Source organism: Rhizomucor pusillus (assembly GCF_041956525.1).
Source record: "Rhizomucor pusillus strain CBS 183.67 unplaced genomic scaffold VTP01scaffold_3, whole genome shotgun sequence".
NCBI lineage: Eukaryota > Fungi > Mucoromycota > Mucoromycetes > Mucorales > Lichtheimiaceae > Rhizomucor > Rhizomucor pusillus.
Window position 1 is genome coordinate 861,644 of NW_027192145.1, and position 15,135 is coordinate 876,778.

Sequence of the window (15,135 nt, forward strand, 5' to 3'; positions counted from 1 at the left end):
TGTTTTTACCACCCACGACCCTTTGCTCTTCCATTATGAAACTCCCTCGGCTGCTGCCTTTCTCCGCAAATCCCCCTTCCTCTTCCGAGAAAAATGCAGTTAATAAAAGCGCAATCAGCATTGTTAAGCAATTACGAAGTGCTGCGATTAATTGAAGAACGACAACAAGTTCAGAATGAAACAAAAGCCCAGGATCCAGACAGTGTATACCCCGAGAATCTATTGACTATTCAACACGAGGTACATTCCTTGATCAGAGTGGATTTGACAGCAATGCCTAATCACGCCGATCCTGTTGCAGCTGTCCGAGTATCTGAAAAACACTCCATGCAGTACACAGACTCCAGAGCAAGTGCAGCAGTTTTTGGAGGCGTTCTCTCAATTTGAACTTACACGCGCAGAAAAACTACAAATTTTGAACCTTCGGCCGCGAAGTACTGTAGATATTTACTTGGTAACTCAGTTTTTCTTTTGCACTGTATAATATGGAACTTGCTTCCTGATATCCCGCATTAGATCATTGAAGAATGCGAAGAACGGTTTGGGGAAGAAGACCTGGATTCGATGCTTAATATTATTGCAACCACTCTGCCAAGAGACGACGACTATCAAATAGAGGAGGAAGAAGAAGGAGAAGACCAAGATATGGAACAAGAAGAGTAATCACATATTTAGATAGATAGTATACATTCCCTTGCATTGTTGCATTCATTTCTTTTTTTGATGGTTTCTGTAAAAAAGTACATCATTTGCATGTTTATTGTTCAAATCACGGGGTTGCTGCAACGAATCCGGGTCCGAGCATAGCGCTCTCTATCTCTCGGAATGTGGAGCCGTCCGTGTCCTCGTGGTACAGGCCTCTCTCTTTTTCTTTCTTTTCTTGTTTCGAAACAATGCAGCAATCGGTTGACCGGCCACGACCACAGCAGGAACGTACCTTAACACTGGGTCCTGGTGCTCCTATACACGACTGGGAGGTGGAGCGAGTAACGGTAAAGGGTCCAGTGAAGATAAATTTGGTCAAAAGCCTCCTCGCTCTGTGCTGAAAGCTAATGAACCACCACCCGTCAAAGATCTTGGCAGAACACAAAGAGTATCGAGAGCGTGCTGAAAAACTCGAGAAACAACTGCAACAAGATAGGGAAACATACGAACGCAATACTGCGAGTGTGAGTTGGATGCCAAGTTTTCTCCATGATAGCCGCCAAGTTCATTCATATTTCCTAGTTGCTACGTGAAGTTAAAATGAAGGAAGGATTGTGGGAGAAACGTATCCAGGATATCGAGCGCGACATGATGCAAGAGGCATGTGCAAAATTGAACTGTAGCTCGAGGAGTAGCGAGAACTCATACTGGTGATATCAGATCGAGACTCTACAGAAGCAGCTAGAGCAGCAACGTTTGGATTATACCGAGGAGCTTCAAGAAGCGAGAAGGCGCCACGATGATGCATTAGATACAGAACAGAAGAAGCACGAACGGCGCCTTGCAGCCCTGCAGGAGCGTTTGAATGCCAAGGATGCTGAGTTAGTACGACTCAAGGCGAACGTCTGTGGATCACAAGAGGATGACAATCCAAAGTATCAGCGAGAGATTGCAGAGTTGACATATCGCTGCGAAGCACAGCAAACGGAGATCGATGAACTCAAGAATCGTCTAGAGGAGAAGCCGCAAGCCACGGATGAACGCATACTCCAGCTCGAGAAACAGTTACAGAATATCGAGCAAGAGCACAAAGCCAAGCTCCAAAATATGATGGAAAATCATGAGACTGAGATGCAGCGAATGCGAGAGTTATTCATGAACGAGAACCATCAGATAGCGATGCAGCATGAAGCAAGGCTAGATAACATGCGTTCAGATTATGAAGCAACCCTAGCGGAAACCCGTGAACAGTTCGAAGCAGAAAGGGAAGTGTGGCAGATTGAGAGACAATCTGCCGTCGATCATGCACTGCGAAAAGCCCAAGCAAGTCACGAGGATGCCGTGAAGGAACTTGAACGCGCTTGGAACAATAAGTTACAAGATATGCAAGCGTCCATGTCCAAGGATGCATCTGACATACAAAAGTATTGGCAAGGAAAACTGGACGAAGCTGACGCTGTACTCAAAGCTCAAGTTACCAGATTGAAAGGCGAGATAGAAGTTATCAAGGATCGACTTGGTAAAGAGATCGAGCGCAGACGGCGGATACAAAAACGAGAAAAGTTTGCTCAGGAGAAAGCTGAGAGATTGGAGACTCAGGTCAAGGAGCTACAAAAACAACTGCGCAGTGTAGGGAAAAAGCATACCTCTAAAGCTTTCTCGATTAACTGGCTCATGAATGTTCCTATATAGACACAAGATGACTACCGTCTGGCATACAAACTCGCTCAACATTTAATGTCCCTTTCAAGCATCGATGATACCTCGTCAAGGTCATACGAGGACCAACTTCCGGAGATGCTACAATGCTGCCTACATAATGTGTCCACTCTGCTTAGCGAAAAGGTAAACAATGTACAACACAATCGAGTGAATGAGGTTTTTAAATGCGGCTTTACAGACTATGGATACAATGGCAGAGTTGCAATATATCTAAATATCATCGAAGTCATATCTATGCCCATGCTGTAACAAATTCCATATCTATTTCATGCTTCCAATCAAACAAAGTATCAATAAAATCAATGGATCGATGCACCATCAGTGCATTTTCTGCATTCCCCCTGCGGGAGAAGATCCAAAAAGAAAGTGCTGGAATCTCACGCTAAAGCCTCCGATACATTGGTGTCACCATGGCAGAACCAAATTGCAAAACTTGTTTGCCAACAGGCATCATTTATTATTATTATTTTTTACGAGGTGCTCAAACGGAGAATCAAGAAAGAAAACAACACTGTCTCAATTTGCATGTTGTGGGAACGGCTATTGCACACCGCATTTCATGATCTGCATACAGCCACACGATTTCCTGCCGCAACTAAGACGGCGGCCCCAAAACACGCGGAAAAGAGGAGTTTGCTCATTCGGCAACAAAAAAAAAAAAAAAAAAGAAAAAAAATAAACCTCTAATATTTAAGCATATCTCCTTGCCCAAAGCCTACGCCAGCATATTCACAACGGGGTCGCTTTGCAGATTGCTTGTTTCACAGGTGATATCAAGTTGGTAAGCTGCGGAGGGCACGGTGCCTCCAAATTCGGCTTAGTTTTACCGCGCTCCAAACAAGCATGGCAAGACAACCCGGCATCATTTGCCGAGACATCGTTCGTAGTAACTGTCGGAGGTACGATCTTTAGTACAGTTCAGACTTGATAATATATACATACAACATCTTTCAGAAAGGATGGGAAAAGTGCACATACGAAATTAAAGCAGAAACGATAGATTGACTGACCCTTGCGCCGTCCTAGCAATCATCGCGTCCATCGGCAGTTCTCAGGGCTTGGAAAAGTCAGTCGAGAGATTTGACTCCGACATCAAAAGCAGCCTACTTTGCCTTTCCTCGCGAAATTTTTTCGTTACTCTTTTGCTTGCTCTAAACATGTCTAACCCCAAGGTAAAGCCAGCGACCGAGCTATTCAAAGATGTAACTCAAAAGACGGATGGACTAACAACACTGTATTACTTCTAGGTTTTCTTCGATGTCTCTGCTGACGGTCAGCCTCTCGGCGTAAGTTGGTGCAACGCGTGTACATTGCTCATGGCTGACGTTTGTCTTCTCTCAATAAAAAGCGTATCGTTATGGAATTGAGAAAGGACGTTGTCCCCAAGACTGCTGAAAACTTCCGTCAGCTTTGCACTGGCCAGAACGGCTATGGCTACAAGGGCAGCATCTTCCACCGTGTCATCCCTGAGTTCATGCTCCAGGGTGGCGACTTCACCAATTTCAACGGTACTGGTGGCAAGTCCATCTACGGTGAGTTATAAACAATCTGACATCCATGACAAAATCCGACGCTAATGTTCGGTACACATAGGCAACAAGTTCGAGGATGAGAACTTCGCTCTCAAGCACACCGGCCCTGGTATCTTGTCCATGGCCAACGCTGGTCCCAACACCAATGGCTCCCAGTTCTTCATCACCACCGTCACCACCAGCTGGTTGGATGGCAAGCACGTCGTCTTCGGCCACGTCGTCGAAGGGTAAGGGAGATCTTGGATGATAATCTAGGCTTGGATTCTAACAAAGGATGTAGTATGGACGTTGTCAAGGCTATCGAGAAGCTCGGTTCTCCCACTGGCCGCACTAGCAAGAAGATTGAAATCACCAACAGCGGCGAGTTGTAAATCCAATAACTATAGTCTTCCTTGTTGCATGAAATAAAATGGCTTTTTTGTTGCCCTGGTGCTAGATGACGTTTTTTGTTTGCGGGTCGGTGCACACGATTGAACCTTGTTCCACTACCCAGACACCACCGACCCCCCTCCCTAGATAGAAAGCCCTGCTGTGCGCGACACACTCTAGACGATGGCAACCAGTCAAGTGAAAGCGTTGCTCATTGACTTGAGCGGCACCATTCACATCGATTCAAAGGCAATCCCTGGTGCGATTGAGGCCGTCAAAAGACTGAAGGCTAGCAACATACCTTTCCGGTAAGTTTGACGCGAGGAAAAGTTAACAACGACCAGTTGTCGCATAGCTCAACTCGATATCCTCGTCGTAGCTTTGCCACTAATACGACGAAAACGTCCTCGCGGCGGCTCGTGGAGAAACTAAACGATATCGGATTCAATATTGACGAGCATGAAGTAATGAATAATCGTGATTTATCTTTTTAGCCAAGGTCTCGACGTATTTAACCACCACTAGGTCTTCACATCCTTGTCTGCTTGCCGTGATCAAGTGGAAAGTCTAAACCTGCGGTAAGGATTTGGACTCCTTTCCAAGCTACATTATCGTGTTTCTTGACACCACGTAGCCCCCTACTTTTGATGGAGGATGCTGCGCTGGACGAGTTTGCGGGTCTAGACATGCATGATCCAAATGCGGTTGTGGTGGGCCTCGCACCTTCCAAATTTCGTTACGATACGGTTTGTTTTTCTATCCGTGGTCATGTTGTCGACGAGTCTTGCTAATGGGAAGTCTGCTGCTGCAGATGAACGCAGCGTTCCGTCTTTTGATGGACAACTCTTCTGCTAAACTGATTGCTGTCCACAAGGCAAAGTACTTTGCAGATAAGGATGAGAAGCTATCACTAGGCCCAGGCGGATTTGTAGAAGGTAGTTACAGCTCCGTCACTTAGTTGCCTTGTTGCTGACGTGGGCCGGTGCAGCTCTGGAATATGCTACCGGCAAGACAGCTACTGTGGTTGGCAAGCCATCAAAGAGTTTCTTCGAATTGGCCTTGAAACAGCTGTAAGAGAGAATAGCATCCTACAACATGCTTGAAGAAATAGACCCTGACAGCACTTTACAGAGGAATGCAAGATTCTCCAGAAAATGTCGCTATTATCGGTGACGATGCAAACAATGACCTCGGCGGCGGTGCGCTGGAACTAGGACTCCATAGATTTTTAGGCAAGTACAAAGCAATAGATTGATCAAACAAGAGCTAATGCATGGCTTCTACAGTGAAAACTGGAAAATATCGACCAGGCGATGAGCAGAATGCGGATGAAAAGTTCAGAGCTTTTGATTCGGTTGTTGAAGCTATTGATCACGTCCTTGCAAATGCAGAGTAACACAGAAATAATAACGTCTCTCTCAGTGAAGAAAAAGCACGATCTTGAAGTCGACTCTTTTGCAATTGCTTTTTTGTACCCCTTAAATATATAAAAACGAGCGCCAGTGCAGACTAGTACTTGATGTCAGCAACCGAGCGTTACAGACGTTCATCTGTGCTAGACTCGCAGCGTAACAACATCGTCGGTGCTAATGACCACGATCTGAGGATTGGAGCACGCGTTCAGGTCCAGGGCAAAATTGGTACCATCCGCTACGCTGGAACGACAAGCTTCCAGACAGGCAAATGGATAGGTATCGAGCTCGATGAGCCTACTGGCAAGAACAGCGGTGTGGTTCAAGGAAAACGTTACTTTGATTGTCGCTTGAATCACGGTGTGTTCGTTCGTCCTAGTCAAGTGAAGCTATTACCGTCGACACCGTCTACCAGCAGCACCACAAGTGAGGTCCGTATTTCTTTTTTTTTTTTTTTACTTGGAAACATATATATCGTTATGAGGGGGAGAATCGCAATTTTTACCGAGTTTCGTATCATGCTATCTAGGATGATGGCATGACCTCGCCTGTTTCTGCTTCCAGTATCGATCGTTTTGCGCCACCACAGGACCCAGGACTCGCGGCCGCTCGTTCTGCCCAGCAACGCACCCCGTCACCATCTTCGACTTTGCTTCCTTCTCGTATTTCCTCGCCTAAATCGAGAGTTGCTAGACTTCAACAGCAATCCCCACCGACAGCCACGGGTTTGCGGCGGCCTGGAACCATGATTGCATCAGCTCGAGGCAATGTGGCACCGACCAGCAGTGTTACCATGACCACGAGAACCAGGGCAAAGCCGCAAGGCCAGCAACGTCCACGGTCAGGCACCCAAGGTTCAGCATCGCAACGTGCCAGTAGAATCCTAGCATCACGTGTAGGACGCACATCCGAACCTCAGACATCACCTTCCCGTGACGAGGAAGTCGTTGAACTAGGGCAACATACAGAACAAGGAGAACTTCAGGAAGACGACGATAGAGAGGAAGAGAAGACAAAGGGTGAGACACAAGAAGAAATAATAAATGGGCGCGAGGAGAAAGAAGAGGAAGAAGAAGAACAGGAGCAACAAAAACCAGTCTCTGTATCTCCAGGAACGCAACAACCTGAAGACTCGCGACCAAGCTCTGTGTATGGTTCCTTGGCTCCCAACATGCCTGTTAGCAAATCCGAACAGGTTAGTTATACAATGGATATCTACAATTGTATCTTTTTGCTGATATCATACAAGATGGTGCCTATGAAAGATTACGAGGAATTGAGGTTGAAACTCAAGATATTGGAGACGAAGAGGCAGGAAGATCGTGAGCGGCAACGAGAGCATGAAAAGGTCAAAGAAGAAGCCGAGCAATTTTTAACGCTACGAAACAAGTTGCAAGGTAAGAAAGCAATAGCGGCTGTGATTAAAGTATGCTTTAACTTTTGTTCGCTCTGCTGCTAGATAAGATTGCCGAGTTGCAAAAGGATTTGCGTGAAACAAAGCGAGAACTCAAGGAATCGAACGCGGAACGAGAAGTTTTTGAATCGAAATACACGGATATTCTCGAGTCGCTTGAAATGATGACCTTGGATAAAGAGGTCGCTGAAGAACGCGCCGAAAACTTGCAGCAGGAAGTTAATGTCCTGAAGGACAAAATCGAGGAAATTAGCGTGGATCTCGATGTACTCCGAAAAGAAGCAGGCAAGGATATAGGAAAGGAACACTGGATATATTCAATGCGCTAATCCGGTTTCATTTTAGATATATTGAACAGAGCACCAGAAAAGGAGGGTGATGAGCGCTCGCCACTCGAAGTTATACAATTGGAAAGGCACAATGAACGCCTGAAAGAAGCTCTTATGCGGTAAATTCTTATTTCATGCATTCAAGAGACGTTGATGCCAATGATCATCTACGTTGGAACGTAGACTGCGCGATGCTACCACAGAACATGAAGCTGAGCTCAATCGAAAAATTAAGGCACTTGAAAAGGAGAACTATGAGCTCGAAGAATATAAAGGTAAAATTAATTTGCAGGTCTGAATATGTCAAGTTAGAACCTTATAATACATCTCTAGTGCAATATGAAAAGGTCAAGGACAAGCTGGAACATGCAGAGTTACAAATCGACGATCTCAAACAACGATTGGATGATGCATTGGGTGCTGAAGATCTTGTTGAACAACTTACCGAGCAAAACTTGACTCTGAAGGAAAAGCTGGAAGAGATGAAAGCCGCAATAGAAGACTTGGAGGCACTCAAAGAGCTTGCGGATGAGTTGGAAGAGAATCACATTGAAACTGAAAAGCAACTGCAAGCAGAAATTGGCAAGTCGCAACCAGTACCTCTCAAGCACAATTGAACGGATCGCTTATTGTCACTTCATTGTAGATCATCGTGATATGCTACTCAGAGAACAGCTGGAAAGAATCCGATCAGCAGAAGAAACAAATGCAGACTATGAAGCGACTATTCACCAGTTCAGAGAACTGGTTATGAATTTGCAGAGGTATAACTAAACCCCATTGAAATACTTAATTATCACCTGCTCATTATATTACATATGATACAGCGATCTGGAACAGTTGCGACACAAGGAACAAAATCAACTTTCTGAAAAGCATTCTCTCAGCAGTCAATCTCAGGCTATGATGTCCCTTAATATGCAACTTCAGACTACCGTTATGAAAGCGCAAGCCAAGGCCATCGATCTCGAGCTGAGAAAATTGGAAGCTGCTCAAGCGAACGATCGTCTTGCGTATATCCAGGTATAATTATCCGAACTTGAAACTGTTTGACTCGAGAATGCTCATGAAAATCGCTGTTATGTAGCCTTATCTCCCTGATTCCTTCTTCAAGACCGAAAATGATCCAATCTCGTGTCTCTTGCTGTTCAAACGCTTGGTGTTCAAATCCGAACTCATTATCAAGCATTTGGACCAGAACCATCCGATTAGTGAAAAAATCATGGACACAGTATCGGAGAGCCTAGTTGTAGTGTGCGAGGTAAACGAAAATGCTCAGGTACATTGATTTTACGTCAGCTTATCCAAAATTTCCATTTAGATGCGTCAAAGAGCAGGATGGTTGGGAGACCTTGCCAAACGTTTTGTTACATTTATAATGCATTGCAGCCCTGACATATTCACAAAAATGGGACAAGTATTCCACGACCTAGTTGGTACAGAAAGAAGGTATAAATTTTGCACAAGCCTACCCATATTGGCTATCCGTGATGTATTTATCTTGCACAAACCAGATTGAATGGTATCGTTGAACTCTTGCGTACCGATGAGCTTAAGGAAAATGATTGCATTGTCGATCTGCAGAGGTAATTAGTGCCTAATTTGCAGGAAAAACGTTTTGTCAAATAACTAATATCTCTCTTAAAAATAGGATGATTGCTCAGTTGGAGCATTTGGCAGATGTTTATTTGGTCCAGAATGGCGAGAGCATCCTTGTAGACCAATTCTTTGGATTGACCAGAGCGCTCGATTTGAACGCAGACCGCATGACAGTGGAGCTGACGTTTATTAAGCAGACTGTCGAGAACGCTGTCAAGAAGGAGGGTATTTCCATCTCTGAAGGTCAAGAACGGCTTGATATGGACTTTAGCGAACCGCTTGGCCGACTTGTTAGTCAAGCAAAGAACAGCAAGCTCATTGCAAAGTACGCAGTAACATTTTATGGCTACATAGGTTTGATACTGATAGACTTTTCTACCTTTAGGAAGTTGATCCGACAATTGGAGGATCTGTCCGAGCAAGCCCTTATGCTCAAGTCAGAACATTTGCATCGATTCAGAACGTTGTATGCTATCAGCTCCAAGCTCAGTCAGTTCTGCTTTGATGTTTACCGCCAGATCGCATCTTACGTCGATACAAAGCGCGGAAGCAGAGAAGAGATCAACCTGAACATTATCCAACAGATTGTTTACAGCAAAGCCGACGAAATTCTGGAAATTGCCGAGAGTACAATGTGGGAAGGATGTCTCAGGACGTTAAAATCCTTGACAAACGAATTGAACACCACTGTCACTCGTGTTGAAAATGACAATAAGATGGATAAAAGTAAGGTTAAAAAGATGGAACGTCTGAGAATAGTCGTAAACTCACAATGCAATGCAATAGTCACCACGGGTATTGCACCCTGGATCCAACGAGCTTCTGATATGAAAGCTGAGGTTGTTGTGAGCCACGATATGGAGCGCAAGTTGCAGCAACATTCGGAAGAGATCCTGAAACTGATCAAGGATGTCAAGTTGAAGGTATAAGGTTCATTATCTTTGATTATTAGAGCAATAAGGTCTCATTTCATCCCGATAGGACCAAGCTTTGCAAGAAGCTAATGTTAAGGTTGAATTGCTGGAGAAGCGTATGGTGACAGCTAAGAAACAAGTTGAGCATATAGCAATTCTGGAAGAGTCGTTACAGAAATCACAGAGTCAAGAACTCGTGTACGCGGAAGCGATTGAGAATCTGCAGGCAGAATTCGATGCGCTTGAAAAGGAGAACGCTAGACTCAAGAAACTGGCAGATGTGCAGCTAGAAGAAAAACGGCAGTCAGCAAACAAGAAGGCTGAAGAAGAATCTGTCCCAGAAGTGCAGACTTCAGCGGAAGGAGGCAGCTACGTCCAGGTTTCTGGACAAGTAGAAACGCTCAAAGCAGCAATTCGTTACTTACGAGCCGAGAATTCGCACTTGAAGAGTATCGAATTATCTCGCTCTCTCAAGATTGAGAAGCTACCACAAGATACAACAGCTCAGAACGATGAAACCAAGGATTTGCTTAGATCGGTTGCAGTGGAGACTAGAGCTCTTGTAAAGGACATGAGAGTTGCAGGAGCATCGATGAGGGTTGTTGCACTCAGCAGCGACAGAAGAGGAGGCAAATGGCAGAGCAGGAAGAAATTGCCTGATTACCAGTACCAATCACACCAATCCGTGCTATATACCCTCAAGCAACGAAGCGAACAGCTTCGTACTAAAATGGATACTTTACAACATGATCACCACCGTTTGCCAACTCCTTCTACAAAACAACAGGGATCAAATCTATTATCAAAGTCCCTGGCAAAGATTCAGATACCTGTATTAAGTTCCCTGCCAGCAACCAAGGGACGACGTAGGATAGTTATTAAGAGCGCTGCTGAATTTGACAAGATTCATAGTGTGTTTTTACGTTAGCAAGGAAATAATGAAGAGATTATGATTGCCGGTAACATCAACCTAATCACATGGCAACGGCTGTGTTGGTCTGTCGTGGTAATCGCTTTGCCTTTTCATTTCGGACGAGATCTATGAACTCTTCAAAAAGATATTTCGTGTCCTGGGGTCCGCCTTTGGCCTCTGGATGGAACTGGACCGAAAAAATTGGAAGCGTCTTGTGGCGAATACCTTCGTTTGAGCGGTCGTTTGCATTTACAAAGAGCTTCTTCCAGCCTGCAGGCATCACCCGGTCGTCCAAAGCATATCCATGGTTCTGAGACGTGATCATGCATTTTCCTGATTCGACGTGCAAGGCGGGTTGATTGTGGCCGCGGTTGCCAAATGGCAACTTGTAGACGTTCATGCCGGCCGCCATTCCTAGCAGCAGGTTGCCCATGCAGATACCGAATATCGGTTTATTGAATGTATCGATCGCCTTGCGAAGATGCTGGATGGTAGCGGTGCATTTCTCCGGACTTCCTGGCCCATTGGAAATGAACAAGCCGTCGTACTGTGCAGCTATCTGGTTAAAGTCATAATCATGCGGCAAAACGAGCACATCTGCCCCGCGGCTGACAAGGCATCGAATTATATTCTGCTTGACTCCACAGTCGACGAGCATGATCTTTGGATTATCACCATTGTGTTTCCTTGTGCCTCGGTAATAAATGGGTTCTTTGGTCGAGACCTCGGCAACCAAGCTTTTGGCATTTATATCAGGGAAAATCACACCATTGCCGCCGTTGGGCAAAGTTGCGGCGTCGTCATCTGCAACGAGTTGGGCAAGCGTTGATCCCTGGTCTCGAAGCAGCTGCACGATGGCGCGCGTATCGACTCCTGAGATCGCCGGCACGCTGTGGCGCTTGCACCAGTCACCGAGAGACTCTACAGCTGTCCAATGAGAGTATTGCGCAGCGTAATCATTGACAACGATTCCCGAGACTTGAATCCTGTCTGATTCAAAATATTTTAAGAGTCCAAACTCATCTTTGGCCTGTGATGGCACGCCGTAGTTTCCTACCGATATATATTCCTTAGTCTTAGCATCGCTTCGATGGATGGAAAGTTTAGGTATAAGTTACCAATAAGAGGCTGCGTAAATACAAGTATTTGCCCCTTGTACGAGGGATCGGTCATGGATTCTGGATAGCCGACAAGCGATGTTGTGAAAACGGCTTCGCCAAAGCAGTTCGTATGCGCGCCGAACGAGATGCCTTGGAAAATTTGACCAGTTTTCAGCCTGATTGACGCTTTCAAGGATGTCTGACGTATAGCATTCGTTATCACGCTCATTATTTAGAAACTTCCCGAGGATTTCCAGACTGTCATAAAAGTGGAGAAAGATTAGCATTTTCCACCAGGCTTCAGTTTAAGTTCTTTCAGTATATGTTTTATCAGTTTATGACGACTTACTTTGGTCACAGATGTAATCGGCGGAGCACTTTTCAAAAGCGTGGATGTACATAAAGCAAGTACGACTACGGTTTCTTGTCGATAGCAGGAACAACAAGAGTAAATAGTTGTTGCTGTTGCGCTTTCAGTAAAAAGAAGTATTATAAACGAAAGAAAGGAGCAACGTGCGGCCGACTTCCCCTTTTTGAAATGCGCCAAGTGACACTGCGTGAGTCATTCTTGTCCGACGAGCTTACACATCAATGCTGCATAATCTCTATGTGTGACAATGAAATATATTTACGCAGAATGTCTGTTTCCCACCATCCTCGAAATATTTCCAAACGGTATATATGCAAGATCCTGACAGGTTCTTGGAGAAGCCTAGAAAGAGTGGTTGCCCGCAGATCCTGAGTGAAAGACATTCTAGAACACGTTGATGAGATCCCTTCCGTCGTCTTGGAATAGTTGATGGAAAAATGCTTCAAAGATACGAGAGGACCAACGTCTCAAACGAGACGATTTATCATGTATAACTTTGTCAGGATTCAATCTTATTCTGTGGACAGACACATCAAGAAGAAAGTCAAGAGCAAATTGTTTGGATTCGCAAAAGAGATATACCTGATGCAGCTCACGCGGAAGGGGAAATAGCTATTGTGCACAAGTAATTGGTACAGACATTCGCATACATATGCATTGTGATTTCGGTAGAGTCGACACAGTAAAGAGTCTTGCAGTCGCTGGCAGTTTCATCTTTCCCATCTGTCTGGCTCGGTACCAAGCGCTGGTTCTGTTTTTGACATAAAAAAATTATCTTGGGCAGTCGTATCAGTATATAGAGTCATTTATATATTTTAAAGTATTTCAAGAAGTGTAACTGGTCCATTGACTTCGTCATCTAAAAGTTACAATAGAATATAATAAGATAAGTGTTGTAGAAATCGATCATTACAAAGGTATACCCTATCTCACAAGACTGACTTGTCCCTTTTAACAATTATCTCAAGGAGGTTCATGTTGTATTTTTGACGGATCTATCTCGTTGTTCCCGCCACTGGCAAAGATTAACTTCAGCGCAACGATAGCATACATCAATAGTAAACTTTGACCTACTGCTGCTCATAAATGTTCTCAATGCGGCTGGAAAGAGGCTCGAGCGGCTTTCATTTCCTTTTTCATTTGTGCTGCTTGCTTCTATTATGTGGTATCTGAGGTTGTAAAAGACAAAGAGCAAAATAAAACAGACCTATAACATCATCTCCGATCTGAAGGAAATATACAGGCGTGGTGACCTGATGAAGAACCTGACAAGAGTCTCACAGTTATTTCATTTCCTCTCTCTTTCAACTTCTGTTGCTGTATCTTTGGTCAACGTACAACACCATCAATGCATGATAGGCATTATAACATTCTTTCTCTTGACTGGTAGGATAAATATGAATATTTAAAGGTTGTCACTGTATACTACCCGTCTGAAGTATCTTCTATGCGCACTGTTATCAAAAGCCTCCTTGTAGAACTAAATAATTCGACGCTGTTAATTTGAATGCATAAGCGTGCTGAGAGTATTTCTATAGAGAAGGCTCTGATCAGGCTTGCAGTATGGCTTTATACCGATAAGCTCCATGCCAGCGTGTGATAGAAACTTTGCAGACGGTCTTCAGATATAATGAGCACTGTACACCACAGAAACTATATTACGTGAGAGCATATAATCACGCTGTACTTTCGCTCTGTTTCGTTTCTCGTTGCACCCCGGTAAGCTTGTTATACTTACTATCTGGGATTACCGGCACCCAGAGGACTTCATTCAGCTGTCCCAGAAGTAGCATCTGTCCTGATCCTGGTGCATTTGCTTATTACAGTTTTGCTTTAACATTACCCTTGCTTATTATCCACGGTGAGTTGCTTCAAGATCCAACGCCCAATATCGAATACTCAGTTCTAACCACTTGGGCTTTTTAGCCCAGCAGCATCACTTTACGCTAACTGGAGTAGCTTCCACACAGGCGGCCTTTGGGTGTAAATCCTGCTTTGCTCCTTTCCATATGCACCGATGTATGGCAAGAGTATTCATTACTAAAACTTAGATGCGGCCGAGGTCCCCCGTTGAATTCCGGGATTGCTTTTTGCATTAAGTAATATGCAGTATGATTCTTCAGTTTAATACAAACAGTTCATCAAAGTCTTTGTTTCTTCAATATCCTTCCTTCTTACTTTATTTCTTTCCTGTGCATCTTACTTGCTCCTGAAAAAAATGATTGTATTGCCGTCTTTGTAATTTAACTTTGCCAATTCTTCTATACAAGTGCTTTAAGCGATCGCTACGCTCTCTGCACTTGGATCGCTAGGCCTGTTTCCCGTAATGAAAAGCTTTTCAGCGAAATCCGCATTAAATAATATTCTTATATCTCTAAACACAGACTCTATCACTAACTATTTTACAAAAAAACAACTTTCTGTACCACCTTCCTGAAAAATACCTAATTCGCACTTTTGGAAACCATACTCGGTTTTCCATCCTTTCCGTGATGTTTCCACCTCTCGTGCTGCTCTTTCCTGCAATCCATTATCCTTGACCTTTGGTTCTTGAGTTTTGAGACTGAGAAAGAATCCAATTCCGCTCCAATTGACTGAAAATGTCACGATGGACGCGATGCAGTCATTGCAATAGAACAGACCACAGTCGCAAAATCAGTAGATTATGCCCGTTCAACCCGCTCAATGCTGTTCGTACAGCAAACCATGGGTAAAATCTTTCGCCTTTCTTCTATCCAAATCACTAACTACTTAGTAAAAAAAAACCCCATTCTGAAATACCACCCTGAAAAATTCCTAACTCACATTTCTGGAAA

The 15,135-nt window shown here is 44.3% G+C and overlaps 6 protein-coding genes across 6 annotated transcripts; 5 read left to right on the forward strand and 1 right to left on the reverse strand.

Moving 5' to 3' along the window:
- Positions 1-93: 93 nt before the first annotated feature.
- Positions 94-663, forward strand: VTP01DRAFT_6540 (uncharacterized protein; the record flags this gene model as incomplete). Its single annotated transcript, XM_069385453.1, has 3 exons — positions 94-240; positions 302-454; positions 517-663. The coding sequence occupies 3 exons, from the start codon at positions 94-96 to the stop codon at positions 661-663; spliced, it is 447 nt and encodes a 148-aa protein (XP_069242913.1).
- Positions 664-893: 230 nt separating this feature from the next.
- Positions 894-2,581, forward strand: VTP01DRAFT_6541 (uncharacterized protein; the record flags this gene model as incomplete). The annotated part of the gene is made up of 6 exons (XM_069385454.1): positions 894-992; positions 1,074-1,169; positions 1,228-1,305; positions 1,366-2,274; positions 2,338-2,490; positions 2,546-2,581. The coding sequence occupies 6 exons, from the start codon at positions 894-896 to the stop codon at positions 2,579-2,581; spliced, it is 1,371 nt and encodes a 456-aa protein (XP_069242914.1).
- Positions 2,582-3,524: 943 nt separating this feature from the next.
- On the forward strand, positions 3,525-4,270 carry VTP01DRAFT_6542 (uncharacterized protein; the record flags this gene model as incomplete). The annotated part of the gene is made up of 5 exons (XM_069385455.1): positions 3,525-3,539; positions 3,615-3,653; positions 3,716-3,899; positions 3,961-4,126; positions 4,180-4,270. The coding sequence occupies 5 exons, from the start codon at positions 3,525-3,527 to the stop codon at positions 4,268-4,270; spliced, it is 495 nt and encodes a 164-aa protein (XP_069242915.1).
- A 181-nt stretch (positions 4,271-4,451) lies between these two features.
- On the forward strand, positions 4,452-5,664 carry VTP01DRAFT_6543 (uncharacterized protein; the record flags this gene model as incomplete). The annotated part of the gene is made up of 8 exons (XM_069385456.1): positions 4,452-4,576; positions 4,648-4,732; positions 4,794-4,846; positions 4,903-5,014; positions 5,080-5,203; positions 5,257-5,338; positions 5,400-5,500; positions 5,555-5,664. The coding sequence occupies 8 exons, from the start codon at positions 4,452-4,454 to the stop codon at positions 5,662-5,664; spliced, it is 792 nt and encodes a 263-aa protein (XP_069242916.1).
- Positions 5,665-5,787: 123 nt separating this feature from the next.
- VTP01DRAFT_6544 (uncharacterized protein) lies at positions 5,788-10,864 on the forward strand (the record flags this gene model as incomplete). The annotated part of the gene is made up of 16 exons (XM_069385457.1): positions 5,788-6,111; positions 6,210-6,875; positions 6,930-7,077; positions 7,140-7,379; positions 7,440-7,542; positions 7,607-7,698; positions 7,757-8,005; positions 8,070-8,187; positions 8,251-8,446; positions 8,511-8,684; positions 8,745-8,872; positions 8,938-9,009; positions 9,075-9,347; positions 9,408-9,748; positions 9,809-9,945; positions 10,004-10,864. The coding sequence occupies 16 exons, from the start codon at positions 5,788-5,790 to the stop codon at positions 10,862-10,864; spliced, it is 4,122 nt and encodes a 1,373-aa protein (XP_069242917.1).
- Positions 10,865-10,910: 46 nt separating this feature from the next.
- On the reverse strand, positions 10,911-12,178 carry VTP01DRAFT_6545 (uncharacterized protein; the record flags this gene model as incomplete). Its single annotated transcript, XM_069385458.1, has 2 exons — positions 10,911-11,902; positions 11,968-12,178. The coding sequence occupies 2 exons, from the start codon at positions 12,176-12,178 to the stop codon at positions 10,911-10,913; spliced, it is 1,203 nt and encodes a 400-aa protein (XP_069242918.1).
- Between the last annotated feature and the right edge of the window lie 2,957 nt (positions 12,179-15,135).